The 15,843-nt window shown below is 45.8% G+C and overlaps 2 protein-coding genes across 2 annotated transcripts; one reads left to right on the forward strand and one right to left on the reverse strand.

The window, feature by feature from the left end:
* Window positions 1-1,160: 1,160 nt before the first annotated feature.
* On the forward strand, window positions 1,161-3,285 carry LOC306944187 (interleukin-17F-like; the record flags this gene model as incomplete). The annotated part of the gene is made up of 3 exons (XM_079532656.1): window positions 1,161-1,187; window positions 1,997-2,241; window positions 3,048-3,285. 3 exons carry the CDS (start codon window positions 1,161-1,163, stop codon window positions 3,283-3,285), a joined length of 510 nt encoding a protein of 169 aa, XP_079388782.1.
* Window positions 3,286-10,067: 6,782 nt separating this feature from the next.
* Window positions 10,068-11,819, reverse strand: LOC306944189 (interleukin-17F-like; the record flags this gene model as incomplete). The annotated part of the gene is made up of 3 exons (XM_079532658.1): window positions 10,068-10,305; window positions 10,988-11,232; window positions 11,793-11,819. 3 exons carry the CDS (start codon window positions 11,817-11,819, stop codon window positions 10,068-10,070), a joined length of 510 nt encoding a protein of 169 aa, XP_079388784.1.
* Window positions 11,820-15,843: the final 4,024 nt, after the last annotated feature.

Consider the following 15,843-nt stretch of genomic DNA (forward strand, 5'->3'; position numbering starts at 1 on the left):
GCTTCTAGGGAAACAGCACATCCACTGGCTTTTCCCCTCCGCTCTGTGATGCTCTGCTGCTTCGTGGGCAGAACAGTCCTTCCTCCTGCTTGTTTTCATGCCTCTGGTCTCTAGTTACAAAATGGGGAGCAACTGGTTTGTGATGAAAAGCTGTTATCCTCTAAGAGCATGGTGGAGCAGTGTCAGGTGGAGGAACTCCAACAGTGCAGTGCCAATGGAGCCCCAAACACAGCTCCTCCATCTGGCACAGGAGGATGGTCAGCCCAGGTCTGGGCGTGAGCTCCAGTAGTGGAGTCAATGGGGGAGGCAAGGCACAGGGCTCACTGTGACACACTGGGAAGAAAGCCTTGGCATCGGGCAAGATTAGCTATGGGATGACTGGGGTAAGAGCAAAGATGGGGAAAGAAAAGGATCAGAATGGATCAGTGAAGAAGAAACACTGAGAGTCTATAGGGGGGCTGTAAGAAAGAAGGGGGGACAGACTTCAGTAGGGTCTGTTGTGACAGGACAGGGGAATGGTTTCAAACTAGAAGAAGGGAGATTTACCATGGATATAAAGAAAAAGTTTTTTACAGTGAAGGTGGTGAGCAGTGACACAGGTTGTGCAGTGAGGCAGTGGATGTCCCTGCAGACAGCCAAGGTCAGGCTGGATGGGCTCTGAGCACTGGTGGAGCTGTGGGTGTCCCTGTTCAGTGCAGGGAGTGGGACAGATGGCCTTGAAGGCTCCCTTCCAGCTCAAACCATCCTATGACATGCATACACGTTTGTGGTGAGAGAACATTAATATTAGAAAGCAAGGAAGGAAGGGGGAAAAAAAGCTGTGTGAACGTTTGTTTGATGGTGTTTTTTTTTTTTAACTCTTTTTCTGCTCGTATCACTTATCTGCCTAAATACACAGCATTGGTTGATTTGGGATTCTGATGACATATCTGCCCTCCCATTTCTTTGGTAGACGGAAGGAAGTGGGCTAGGAAATGAAATATCAGCTCCTAACCTTGGGTCAGGTTAGTGATTTTATGCTGCAGTGGGAAGGCTTGAACTTCACTATAAATAGGAGACCACGGCTGGCTGTGAGAGACACGGACTGAAAGAGGTCTGAGAGAAAGAAAACCCGTGTGCTCCATCACTGCGTGCACTCACCTGAAGCAGAAGAGGCTGCAATGGCTTTTGCCAGCTATGCTGCACTGGTAAGTGTTTGTATTTGGTGTAAGGACTCTGTCCTGAGCGTTTGGAACTGGGTATGGTTCACATCTCCAGCATTTGACCGTCCTGGATTGGAAGGCAAGGGAGTGTCTGCATCTGTAAGAGCAGCGTTGCTATTGCTGGTAGGGGGTTGAGCCATGCAGGCTTTTTTTTTAAGGCAACTCACCATCAAAACAATACCATCAGAAACAGCAGAAAAGAGAAATGGAGGAGGCACTATGAAGTGAATACCTGTGCATTTAAATTCCTGCCTCGGTGGTATTTGCAGCACTGTCAGCTCTTAGGGTACTCCTAAAAGCTTTGCATATCTGTCTTCATCCAGAAGAATGGTAGAAAACTCTCCGATTTCACCAAGAAAAGGGTTATTTCCAGCAGGTGTCTCCTAGGTGGCTGACATTTCCTGGTCTGGAGAAGTATATGTCTTACATAGGCAGGTAAGCTTAGGTTGGTTTAGTTCTTAGCCCACCTTGTAGAGACGTTTGACACTGAAGGAGGAGGATGCTTTGCAGCTTGTGGGAGAGATGCCCTACTTGGTGCAGTGCCAGCTGTGAATCAGAATTTGAATCAGAATTTAGCATCCGTTACGCTGAGCATTGTTCAAATCTTACTCTGTTTTTTCCTGCTGATGCATCTCACCCAAACACAAGCGTGCAGATCTGCTGCCCAGTGCTGATTCGCAGCAACGAAGGAACACAGGATGCTAGTTCCTTGGTCCATCAATGGATGGTCCAGCCACCTTTCCTTGTGCTTTCTCATGGCTGAACAGACACAATGACACCTTTCCCTCTCCCAGCTCAGGTCTCTGCTTTTGGTGCTGGTTTTAGCACTCGCTGTAAGGAGCTCGCCCCATGGGAAGGTCGTTCATCCTCGACCCAGGAAGGTTGGTGGCTCTGAGAGGCTGAGTGAAGACTGCCCGAACCAAAAGGATCCCAACTTCCCAACGATGGTGAAAGTTGACATTCGCATTGGCAGCTCTGATCCTGCCTCCAGGATGGTCCATGACATCAGGAACCGGTCTCTCACTCCTTGGAATTACAGGTAATTCTATAGGTGTTATTTGAACAATAATGGCCATGATGCACAGTTGTCTTTTGGGCTGAAAAAACGTCTCGTTCTCAGCGTATGCCCAGAGTCTTGTGAATATTGAAAGCTCCTCTTGACACACATGTTCATTTTGGTGTTGGGTGAATAAACTGCAGTGCAAAGGGACATCATTGGGTGGTTTCTAATTAACATGTCAGTCGATAGTTCCTTTAGAAAAAGAAGAATGTCAGTACATTGCAGTTTTACGTTTTCCTTACTGAAAGAAATTTCTGAATGCTGAAATTAAAACAAGCAAACATGAATGGTCCATTTGCTATCAGATATTCATTTCAACCAGCCGTTCATCAGCTCCATTCACCTGCTGATGAACAACACGGCAGCGTTAACTTCCCAGGATTGATTCCAATTGTAGCAAAGCATTTAAAGAAATGTTAAGGATTTGGAAGTTCTTTGGCTTTGTGTCACAGTGGGTAAATGGTGTGGTGCTTTAGGTTGGATGTCAGGGGGAAGTTCTGTGCTGTGAGAGTGGTGAGGTGCTGGAACAGCTGCCCAGAGGGGCTGTGATGCCCCGTCCATTCCTGGAGGTGTTCAAGGCCAGGTTGGATGGGGCCCTGGGCAGCCTGGGCTGCTATGAAATGTGGAGGTTGGTGGCCCTGCCTGTGGCAGGGGGTTGGAGCTTCATGATCCTTGAGGTCCCTTCCAACCCAACCATTCTGTGATTCTGGAGGCAAAAAAGAAGAGCCTACCAAGGCACAAGAACATAGCAAACATATCAAACCCTTTTGTGTCCCTATGCCCAGGCTCGATGAGGACCCTGACCGCTTCCCCCGGGTGATAGCTGATGCTGAGTGCCGCCTCTTGGGCTGCTTGAACTCACTGGGGCAAGAGGACCGCAGCCTCAACTCCATCCCCATCACACAGGAGATCCTCGTCCTCCAGAGAGAGCAGCGGGGCTGCCAGCCCACCTACCGCCTGGAGAAGAAGCTGATCACCGTGGGCTGCACGTGTGCTGCTCCGGTCATCCAGTACCAGTCCTAGCAGGGATCAGCAGCGGGTGCAATGCAGGGAGGAAGAACTGTCCCCTATGAACACCTCTGAGGAGAAATCCCAGTCACCCACCTTGCATCCAGCGTGACTTTTCTGAATCTGGGCAAATTAACTCCTGAGATACTGATTCTTGCTGTAGTTCATTTATAGAGTTCAGCATGGGAATCACCGTCTGAAGGTGATTTGATCACCTATTGCTGGAGGGGAGAAAGGGAAACATTCATATTTCTATTTATATCTTCTATTTATGACTGTATTTATGAGTCAAAATATCCAAAAACTGGTCCATGTTTACCTGTATTTATTCAGTAATTTATCAGCATAATAAAACTTGTATTTTATTTAGAAGAATGTTGTGTGGTAAAAATGAAAGCAGGAACAGGGTAGACTGAGTTTGTACTGCAGTGGCATTGCAAGATTTCAGCAAAGCTAATGAGAACTTGCATTCTAATCAGAGGAAGGGATGAGAAAAAGGGTTGAAAGCAGAGAAGTGAGGCTACACAGGCAGTGCTGGAGGAGCTGGAAATGGGAATGATGGGATGGTGGGAAGAACAGTATGTAACGTTGCCTTGAAGAGTGGCAGCTGAAATTTGGGTTGGAGTCTAGCCTGGTTCACACGAGCTCAGAAAATCTGTCCTTCCAAACAATCATCCTTAAGAATTTCCTTCAACTCCACCAGCTAGATGGTTGGCTGAGCAGAAATTCAGGGAAATGTGCAGAGCTGGATTCGTCTCACTGCTTGTTACCCAACCTGGCCTTGAAGCTGTGGGTGAGGAACCCTCCATATCAAGAGAAGAAGCAAGAAACCCCTCTGCAGGGCTCTTTGCTGTTAAGCATTTTTGTTTCTTCCCCTGAGCAGCTCGTGTCATCGTTAGGTCCAACCGTATCCTTTCATGCTTGATTTTCGAGCAGCATACACTCCCTGGGAGCCCACCTAAGCCAGTTAAACAACCCATGGGCAGCACGATGGAGAAACCATCTCATTCAATTACAAGCACTTGTACTCATTTGTGGCAGCAGCTGTTTCATTATGACCACCAAGCCCTTCATGTGGCGGGGAGCAATCCCACAGAGGCGTTCTCTGTATGCACTTGCTCAACTCCAGCACTGCTCTTCCAGTAACCGCTGACCAGGAAATCACAATCTGGCACCCAGCTCTTGCTGGTGACCTATTTCTCTCCCTGTCAATAGGCCTAACCTGTGGGATTGTCCTCGTTTGTTTTGTGGAGAGAAAACGAGCCTGATGCTCTTTCTCTACTCATAATTGTGTTGGCATTGGGTTCATGGCAGCTGAACGGGTGAACTCTCCTGTTTCAACCACTCTACCCTAAGATTTGTTCTAATAGGAGGAATGGTGAAGCAGCTAATTAAGGAAATTCAAAAGCAATTAACTAAGGAATTAAGGAAGTTAATTGTGGACCTCAGCCGTAGGTCACAGAATCACAGAATGGCCAGGTTTGGAGGTTTAGGTCATGAGGGTTGGTTGGTTTAGGTCATGAGGCTTTGGCTCCAGCTGTTACCGACTACAAACCCACACATCTGTCAGTAAGGCACGCACTGTGGGGATTGTTTCTAAATAAATCCAGCAGCAAAGCTTATTTCCTTCTAATGGCATCGTTCTTAGAGAGCCGTTTTGCAGCTGCTGGCTTTTAAGGTGAGGTAGGTTGGCTTTGATTCCCAGCAATCTAAGAACAGGGCAAACGAGATCAACGCTTCCTGTAAGCAGCACAGTCATCTCACCACCAAGAGCAGATGATACGCTTTGAAGCTGAGGACCAGATTTTGCTAACGGCTCTACCTATTTTTCTTGCTGGCAGCAATCCACTCCTTTAGTCAGTGCACCCGTCTCAGTGCTGGGTCAGTCGCCGTCTCTACTCCCAGCACAGCTGTGGATCTGGCTCTGAAATAGAGCTTAGGGCAGCCTTTAGGGACTTGGTTATTGTGCCAGGAGGACAAGGCACAGCTGTAGGCGTAGAAGCAGCTCCACAGTGTCTCCTTATATCCCACTGGGCTAAGCAACCCATGCTAACAGGTTGGTGTCTGAGCTTTTCCTTTCTGCTCTCCTGCTCACCTCTCTCTAACCTCCTTTTGCTGTCCTTTTGCTTGCCCTTGGCTGTGCCCAGCTGGGAGCTCGATCTGGGGAGCAGCTTTCATGAGATGGTGAAGGAAGCATAAACAACCCTGTTTTAGCACAGAGGCACAGCAGCCCAGGCAAAACCTCTTCCCAAATCTGTGCTGCGAGGTATTTTCCTGCTGGTGTGATCCAGGCTTCTCTGGGCCATTAACAACAGGCAGAGGTTCTTGGTCTTGCAGCCCTTTTGAAAACCTCCACGTTTACTTGTTGCTCAAAACCGCTACTTTTAAAAGTCAACAGAAATTAAATACGTGAAAAATACGGATGTAGCAGCTTAAAGGGTTCAGGGGACAAACGGGGAGCTGTGCAAGCTGTGTGCTTAGTGAACCAGAGGAGCAGGAACTTGAAAATCCAGGAACAGTCATGGCTTGCTGGGAACTAGAACTGACAGGCAAAGTTCTGAGGGATGAACACTTTGCTGACCAGTCCTTTGGGTATCTACAGTTTGGTGCCAACACAGTGAATAGAGATGAGGAGATGACTTTCCACACCAGCTGTGAGTCCTGGCCGTGCTGCAAGGTGACCAGAGAGATCCAGAACAGAAACTGCACTCATGTCCCCATCACAGGACGAAATGTGAGACGTGCCTCCATCTCCCCTTCTTGCCCCTTAACCTTCTTCTTCCTCTGACATTTTTCCTCTCTGATGCTATTTTTAAACGTATGCTTTAGAAGACTTTAGGTGAGTGGGCCAAGATGATAGCTTCTACAGCACGGTTCCATTTCTGCTTTTTGCCACTATTTTTTTGCTCCTTTCTTAATTTTCCTAGCAAGAAATCTAGCCTAGTCTTTCTTCTTTTCTTTTTTGTAGCTCTGTAATATTAATAATACCCTCGATACTCTTTGGGGTCATGTACCAAGCAGGTTCTACTCAGCTGTGTCTGGACATAGCTTTCTAGAAGTGAGTTTTGATGGTTTTACTCTCACGTACAAAGAGTTACGTTTCTGCTTTATTTCCATCCTTACTAAGCACAATCTGTTTGTATCAGGGTCAAGATTTCTTGTTCCAGTAAGCCAGCAGAGATGGTTTATCTTCTCTCTCAGTTGCCGCTATTATTTTTTCTCTTTTCCTTTTCTTTCAGACTTCTGAAATCTGCACTATGCTCACTCATCTTGGCCCCCTTCTCATAGTAAGGTTTGCCAGAGTGTTGAATCTTTCATCTTTCACAGGCATCTGGCATCTTTGTGTCTTGATTTGATAACGGGCACCGATGAGCATGGATATCTCATCATTTGCCACACAGATCGCAGAATCACACGAGTCATAGAATAGTCTGGGTTGAAAGGGACCTCAATGATCATCTAGTTCCAACCTCTGCCATGGACAGGGTTGGCACCCACTAAATCAGGCTGTGGAGGGCCTCATCCAGCCTGGTCTTGAACACCTCCAGGGATGGGGCACAGCTCTCTGGGCAGCACTATCAGGGCCTCACTGCCCTTTTAGTGAAAGATTTCCCCCTGACATGCACAGAGAAACTAAGGGACTGATGAGATGACCTTGTGACAAGGTGCCTTTGTTTGGAATTACTCTTCACCATAACAGTGGATTTAGTAATACAGAGAAAGATGTCTTAGGTGATGATGCCAGAAATTTCTGAGGGAACTGAACTCACAATAGGATTGAAAACAGTCTTCCATCCAAATGAATCCAGGTAATGACTCCCAGGGATGGAACACATCCCTTACAAGGACAGGCTGAGAGAGCTGGGGCTGTGCAGCCTGGAGAAAATAAGACTCTGAGGGCACCTGATAGTGGCCTTTCAGTATCTAAAGGGGAGCTACAGGAAAGAAGGGGACAGACTCCTCAGCAGGGCCTGTGATGATAGGATAAGGGAAAATGGTTTCAAGTTCAAAGAAGGCAGATTTAGATTAGATATAAGGAAAACAATTTTTACAGTGAGGGTGGTGAGACACTGAAAAAGGTTGCCCAGAGATGTGGTTGATGCCCCATCCATGGAGACTTTCAAGGCAAAGCTGGATCAGACCCTGGGCAACCTGATCTAGCTGTGGTGTCCCTGTGCATTGCAGGGGAGTTGGACTAAAATGCCTTTAAAGGTCCTTTCCAACTCAAAGGATTCTATGATTGTAGCCATAATATTAACTGCTTCTAATTGAGCAATATTAGTGATAGGTGGACAGCTGGACTAGATGATCTTAGAGGTCTTTTCCAACCTTATGATTCTATTCTGCAGGAGCATGTACAACATCCATGCACATTACAGAATTTGATACAGGTCAAGTTGTATCAAGATGGTTTTGCCTTAAGGAATGGATTTCATTGGGTTGATAAATGGTCCAAGGAATAATGACACTGCTGGAAGAGGGACTGCAGCATCTTTGCAGCAGAAAGTTGTACTCATTTTGGTACTTCATCTGTCTGACCTGGTTCTGACTTTTTCCACATTGTCGCTCTCTCAGAATTGCTAATAAATCTGCATTACTTCTGTGCCAACCCCAGCTAATCTTCTTGCCTCTACCAAGTGATAAAAGGCCTGTGAAAGACAGAACGCTGTCATGTTCCTTGCTGTTTGCTTGTTTGCTTTTTTTTTGCAGTCTGCTCCTGTGCTTGATATTCCTGGTACATCCAGGGGGGTGAACTTCAGGACCTGCAGCAGACTGTAAGGAGGAACTGATGGAGATAAGGTAGGAAACAAGCAAGTTAGGATCTTGCATACTGCTAAAGACCCTCATATGGGCAATGTTATATCAAGTTGAGTGATGGTAATTAAAGCTGTGAACAAAACTTCACTGTTTCTGCTGCACATAATGTGATGACTTTGAAAGGGTAGATGATAGCAGAAGAAGGGGAAATGGTTTAAATTGAGGGAAGGAAGGTTTAAGTTGGATGTCAGGGGGAAGTTCTTTACAGAGAGAGTGGTGAGGTGCTGGAACAGCTGCCCAGAGAGGCTGTGGATGCCCCGTTCATCCCGGGAGGTGTTCAAGGCCAGGTTGGATGGGGCCCTGGGCAGCCTGGGCTGCTATGAAATGTGGAGGTTGGTGGCCCTGTGTGTGGTGGGGGGTTGGAACTTGATGGGTTGGTCCTTTCCAACCCAAGCCATTCTGTGTGACGTATGGTTAATTAATGTTTCACAGGCCCAGTGAGTATCTGCTAGGTAAAACAACAGTATGGAATCTCTGGCTGCGCTGTCAGATTAGTTTGTTACTGCAAAAGCTGGGCTGATAACATCTCCAATTAACACAGCTGGATGTAGAGAAGATGCTTTCACCCGAGAGGACCCTGCCTCCTTTGGGATCTGTTGGATGTGGCTCTGGGCAGCCTGGTCTTGTGGTTGGTGTCCCTGCTCATAGGGCCATTCTATGATTCTATGATTCTATGATCTGCATTCCTGAGCATTTTTTGACGTTCTGCACTTCCTGTTGCTCTTGTTGGTGCCCAGGAAGCTCACATCTCCCCCGTACGGCAGCAAAGCAAAGAGCCATGTCCATGCAAACCAGCCTTCCATTAAAACATGGAACATTTTCACCAAGCTCCTTCAAATGTACGTTCCTGCGGTGCGAGGTTCCCACCTACACAAGAGTCTTCACGGCCGTGTAGAAGTGCTGTGTCAGTGTTCTCTAATTCTGGAGCATTGGGAGGACACGAGTGTGGAGGAAATTACCGCTGCGGTTAGCAGTGTGCATTTTCTCTGAGCAGCATTCGATGACTCCAGTGATCCACCTGCCTCACTCATGCTCCGTTCCCTACCTACGCAGGAACAACCGAAGGTAAACTTCACGGTAGAAAAGTGAACTTTTATACTCCATTTTGGAGGAGTCGGTTTCTTTTCCGCCAGCGAAGCGTTTAGAGTGCTGTGTTGAACATTCCCTTGACAACTCCTTTTCAGTCAGATAATGAAGTGAACTGGGCAGTCACTCGTGGCTTTATTTTTGCTGAAGTGTTGTTCAGTAAATTATTTCCCCCCCAGGTGCCTTTCTTTCTCTATGGGTAAAGCAATGCGAATGATACGAGTGCTAATTGTCCTGTGTTCTTCCTGTTCTACTGCAACAGAGCTATTTTATCAACAGAATTTCAGTTTTTTGTATTGCACAAATCCCTTATATGGTCATAATAAATAATAATAATAATAGATAATAGATAATAATACAATAATACCTGTGCAACCTGGTGTAGGGAACCTGCTTTGGCAGGGGGTTGGACTCGATGATCTCTGGAGGTCCCTTCCAACCCCTACGATTCTGTGATTCTGTGATTCTGTGATAATAGAACGGAGTGATTTCTTGCCATATGAGAAAAAGTTTCTTCAGAAAGAGACGACACCAAAGAGTTGATTTGCTGTTTGATTTTTCTTTATTGCTTGGAGATAAATAAACATAGATAATTACAATAGGTTTACCAGCATAAATAGAATTAAATAAATAGGCTTTTCAAAGTGTCGAGTAAAGTTGTGTAAGGCGTGATTCTGTGATTCTGTGAAGGCGTTCCCGTCGCTCCTCTAACAGAGCACGTGGAAGGGGCTGTATTCTGAATCCAGACTTTCAAAGGGGAAACGGATTTAAAAACAAAACAAGCACAAAACTGAGATTACTGCTAATCATGATGGTTCAGCCCCGCGGATTTTCGTCGCTGTTAGGCAAGGCAGTTCTCCCGCAGCTCCCCGCTCTCGTGCTGCGGGCTCCCCTTAGGCCTGGTGCTGGATCAGTGGGGTGACACACGTGCAGCCCACGGTGATCATTTTCTTCTCCAGGCGGTACGAGTGCTGGCAGCCCCTCGGCTCGCGGCGCAGGACGAGGATCTCCTGTTTGATGGGCACCGAGTTGACGCTGTGGTCCAGCTGCCCGGCCGAGTTCACGCACCTGGAATGGCGGCACTGGGCGTCAGCAACCAAGCGGGGGAAGCGGTTGTGGTCCTCATCGATCCTGTGGATTGACATGGAAGGATAGGGAAGCGTTGGCAGGGGAAATGCTGCTGCACTGCTACAGGTATGTTAGCCTGGAGCTTTATGAGCTCGCCGGTGGATACCCATAACCCCCAGAATATTGCCTGCGAAGGGGCAGAAGACCTTTTGCTATTATTTTGGAGTACAAGTAAAGTATCAGTAAGTACTGCATGCTTTTGACTGCAAGACTTGCGTGCAAAGGGCTTGATTCAAACAGGCATTGACTTTGGAGAACTAGTTAGAAGTGGGCCTGACTAATGGACCCGAAGAGCTTCAGCTCTTCCCCACAGCAAACGCTCTTAGGGCCTGATGCTGGTGTTAAAAAGTAAAGCACCAGACTTTGGTGCATGTCAGACCTCCAAGGTTTTTTAATGATCTCTTAAGTGGCAAATGCATTTGAAGATAAACCTTGCCCCAGTAGGTACATTAATTAAATTACAAGGATAATTTACTTTTTTTCCTTCTATATTGGCCTATACCACACCTTTGCTCTATCCCCCTTTATTCATCAATTAGCTTACAAAAAGGATTATATGGACGGTGGCTATCCTTACGTTGCCAAAATCTCTCAATACTGAAGTACTTAAACTAAAGATACAGTCATAGCCTCTGCACTACTCTTAACCCACTGCATTTCTAGTCCATAGGGACGGACACAGTACCTGTAATCCCATGGAGCCAGTGAGCGTTTGCTGATATCAAGAGTCACTTTGGTATCCTGGTTCACGTTGCTGATGCTTATGTTGACTCTCACAGTTTGAGGGAATTTTCCATCTTTTTGGGTTGGGCATCCAGCATCTCCTTTCTTGAAGAGGCTCTCCAGCTCAAGTCCTGGCCATATCACCTTCCCATGGGCAGAAATGCTGGCTGACAGCACGGCCAGCAACACCAACAGCAATGGTCTGAACTGGAGAGAAATGGTACATTTAGGGCAGGGGAAAGCATAGCTGCTATAGCATCACACGACTAATAATACTTCTGTGAGTCTGGGAAATTCATTCACACTCATCCTAGCTGGTAGTGAAAGCTCATACTGAGGCTGGGGTGACTATGGAAAAATCTGTCCTGTATCACATTCATCTTTGCATGGATTAATTCTTACGGACACAAAGGTACAGTCAGTTGCCATTTGGTGGTATATAAAATCTCGGTCATACTAAATAATAAATCCAAAAATAAATAGTATATTTCAGGTATTAGAAGAGTATAGCAACAGAGAAAATTTACTCTAGGGCTGAGTTTTCAATTTATTCCTTGTCTTAGTTCACGTTGCAGTATATGGTGTGCTAACAGACCCACGCAGTGTGTCCCACGCTGGTGCTATTCAGCAGCCTCCTGTTTCAGTTCTTTTCAATAACTCAAGGTTCAAACAGCTGTTTTAAAAACAGGTGCCCCATTGCTGAGAGTCATCTATTAAATACATCTTTGTCAAATTAGGGGAAAATAAAACACAAAGAAAGTTCTTACCAAAGGAGAACAAGGGATTGGAGACATCTTCCTTTTCTTGCTGCAGCTGATGCTTGTGCTGGGCTCTGTCGAACTGAAGGTGACTGTGTGCATCTGCTGCTGGTCTTTTTATAAGGGCTTTCCTGCCGTCCTAGTTAAAGGGGAGTAGGTGTTTTTTCCCACTCTTACCAGTGGTTTCTTGTCTTAAATTGAAAAGTAGATGTGTATATTCCATTAACGCAGGTGGAAAACAGGATACAGGTCCCTCCCCTTCTTAGATTTGTAAGTGATGTCATTGCTTTATCTGTGTAGTGACAAAACTCCATGCTGATGTTAGAAAACCACTGAAAAATTGACATGCACACCTCAGCGCCTGTATGCAAAGTGTGAGGTTTAGAACTGGGGCTGGAGTCGCTGGTTATCAAATGTAAATAAATGTGCTTCGTGGTCTCTACCTGAGGTGGTGTAGCATCACAGGCACTTGTTGGTCACTCTGATGGCTCCTCATTTGGAATTGGGCAGTGCTGGACAGCCAGTTTTTCAGGTTTTTTTCCAAGTCTGGATCAGCTTATTTTTTATACGTAGAATCATACCATAGAAACATAGAATGGCTTGGGTTGGAAGGGAGCTCAAGGATCGTCAAGCTCCAGCCCTCTGCCTCTGGCAGGGCCACCAACCTCTATATCTAATGCTAGATGTATATACCTCACCTGTTACATTTCAATTTTGACTAGAACGTTTTCAGACAGTGTGTTCCCAAACTTCATCCATCACCCTCCATGTAGGAAACAAAGCCCCAAAGGCTGCTTTTATTTGATTGCCAACTTTTTACTTCACTTCCAGATCTTGCACTATGAGACAGGTCTCCAGGAGGTGTGGTGGATGTAGCTAAACCTTCAGTTCCTAAGTTAGGGAGAAGACAGAGAGATTCAAGAAAAATCCCTGTGAATGCTGTGAGATGAAAAATGGCCACTCTTGTAGGCAGGAGAGGTGGAAGGAACTGCAGGCATCTGCTCTGTGGGGCACCACAGAAGATAGGTGATACCTTACAACACTCAAAAATATTGGGAGCTGAACTGCTTCTCATCATATAGCCCCAAGGCTGTCCGTATGACAGCTCTGAATTTTGGGTGACAGTGATCTGCGACCCCGTGTGGTTCGTCAGCCCACACTGCTGTCTTCCATGCCTGTAAGACCAGCATACTGCAGCTGTGTCATATCCTACCATGGGAGTATTTAAACATACAGTGCTTAAATCCATGCGTTTGAGTGGACAGGCTCTGTCCTGATCAGGATCCCTTTCTCCTGTTGAGGAATTAGCAATTTCAGTAGGATACTGTAAAGGAGCTGCAGGCCTGGAGATTCAGAGATGTTTGAAAGCTGTCTGTCCTTCTCACTTTGAATGCCTTGGAAACTTTCAAAGGGAAATCCTAGTACTCTGGTGCCTGCTTCAGAGAGATTCCCTACCTGAGCTTCATCCCTATGCTGTTATCACAACTGCCTCAGTTTTTGTTTCTTCTGAGGTGGAAGCCTTGACTGCTCATTAAAAGTAGTGGACTTGACCTTCAAAGAGACCTTGCCTGCAGAAAGGTGTCTGCATGAACTCTCCTCATCTGCTTTCAGGGGTTTAAACCAATGGCTCTTCAGCAAATCTTTTGGTTGCTGTATGGGTGGCTGTGGGGCAGGGTGCTCCTGTGGAATCATTGCATGTCCTCTGTTAAGAGCTCAGAGCTTTGCAGTTGCTCCATTCAGCAGCAAAGTAGGGATGTGAACATTTTGGATAAAACTTGTACTGGACCAGGAACCAGAAACTTGAGGGTTTTTTCCAAGCAAGTGTCCCAGCCACTAGCTTACAGTCTTCCTCCTTGTTCTCCCTAGCAAATATGTCATGGCATAGCTAATGCTATGCTCAGGGGCATGATTTAGCAGAAGGTTGTTAGGGCAGTACGGTTAGGTTGTGGTTGGACTTGATGATCTTTCAGGTCTTTTCCAACCTGAGCAATTCTATGATTCTAACCTGGACAACTCAACGCCTCCCAGAGAAGAATGTTCCACCCAGCACGCTGCAAACCCTGGCACGCAGATGTCTCAAACCTCTCAGACTGCAGTTTTCCCAAGTAATGATGCTGATCCTGATGAAGTATGAGATACTAGAAGTCAGCTATCTGTGTTCTGTGATGAGGTTATTCAGAAGCTGATCGGAGGCTTAGTAATGGACGCACACAAGAATGTTGACGCTAAGATTTTTAAAGGAAGTGCTTACATTTTAGAAACGAGGGGAGGAGTGTTGTATCTGTTCTTCTCTGTAGCATTTCCCTCTTAGGAAATGACTTCTGGTCACTTTGCTCTAATAGCAGGTTATAAGCTGCTGGGAGGTGTACCCTAAAGCAATACCTGGTGTAGAAGATGTGCTGGTCTGACCTCTTCTCAGGTCTAGTTTTGGTGATGTCTGCAGATGAAAACATTACATAAAGGTGTTCCTAATACTTAATCCCAAGTCCAAATTTTGCTCACATTGTGCCATCCAAAGGAGGATGTCAACAAAGGCAGAATTTAGCTTGCAGTTTCTGCAATAGCCATGACCTATATCAGCTTGTTTAGAAGATGCTGACACTTGAAAGGTTACATGTACAGTTCAGTTTCCCTCTTAGAGTTAGAGACGTACAGGTTAATGGAAAAGGTTCCCTCAGAAGGGATTTTCTCTAATGCCATTTACTGAAATATCCATTCAAAGTGGGTCACTTAAATTTTCAATTTTAGAACCAAGAATGATTTCAAAAGCCTGTAAGGAGGCGGAAGGTCGGGTTAAACCAGCCTGACCCTAAATCCAGGCTCGTCTACTCTAAATGTGTCAGTGGTTTGGGTTACCTCACCACGTGAAAGGTGAACAGTCAGGCATTCAAATACTGCTCATGTAATGCAACACGGAAAGGGTGAAAAAAAAAACACCAAAACTTTCCATGCTTTGCTTGAGCCATGACCACACTCACCTACAATTTTCGTAGGCAAGATGAGAGGGTCTCAGGAAAAAAATGCGCATCTTGAAATGCTTCCATCAGGTCTGAATTATACAAATGAAACTCCCACATTTCTGACCCTAAGATTTTTACAAGCTTAAATAACTTTCCATTTCTTCCTGATCTGCATGGGAGAGAAAAACTGAACGCGTGGTTTTTTTTTCCCCGTGAGATTAGAACCTCATGGGATATGCTGAATTCTGATGCTCAGCTTTCTTTTAACTACCAGTTTCATTTCTGTGTGCAAAGGGACTATATATATATATACATATATGTTCAAAATATATGTGTGTATTTTTAGTTTGATCAGTTGTCTTTACAGTCATGCATAAAGATATATTTATAACCTACTTGTATATTATTCCAGGTATTTGCCACAGAGGGCGCTGTGTTTATTACAGAGACTTCCTGTTAGTACTAAATTGCACAGGAAACAATTAGTGCTGTGCTCAGCCTCAGTTTCTTGGAGAGAAAAACGTACTGAAAGACTACCTCAAACCTTCTGAAATCAGGGCTAGTCCTTCGCTGAGCTCTGGTGGAAGTTTTCTCATGATGAAGTTGTTACTGAAGCACTTTACCCAGCTGAGATCCCTCAGGCACCCAAATCTGGTTATACTGGTGTTCAACACTTTCTCCACTCAGTGTCAAAGTGTGAGTCAGAGGCAGAGCTCCGATGCCTTAGCGTATTATGCTGTGAATTAAAGCAGAGAAGATAGATCTTTACATTGGCTGGTTTGGCTGAACAGGGATCTCCTAGAGCTTAGGTGGAAAAATAAAGAGCGTGGCTGTTGGAAGCAAGGTCAGGCGAGATGGGAAAGGTACAGGGATGCTGTTTGCCTTTGTAGAGGGGATGTTTGGGACAGTTCTGCAGGGCAGTAAGCAAAGCCCCGAGATGCCGGAGCTCAGGGAGAGTTGGGCGCTGCTCTCAGCCATAGGGTTTGTGTTTGGGGGGTGCTGAGTGGGGTCAGAGGTTGGACTCAGTGATCCCTGTGGGTTCCTTCCAACTCGGGGTATTCTATGATTCTTTGAAATATTTGAAACTTTTGTTTGCTTGT

The sequence above is a fragment of the Tetrao urogallus genome (genome assembly GCF_951394365.1).
Source record: "Tetrao urogallus genome assembly, chromosome: 2".
Lineage (NCBI taxonomy): Eukaryota > Metazoa > Chordata > Aves > Galliformes > Phasianidae > Tetrao > Tetrao urogallus.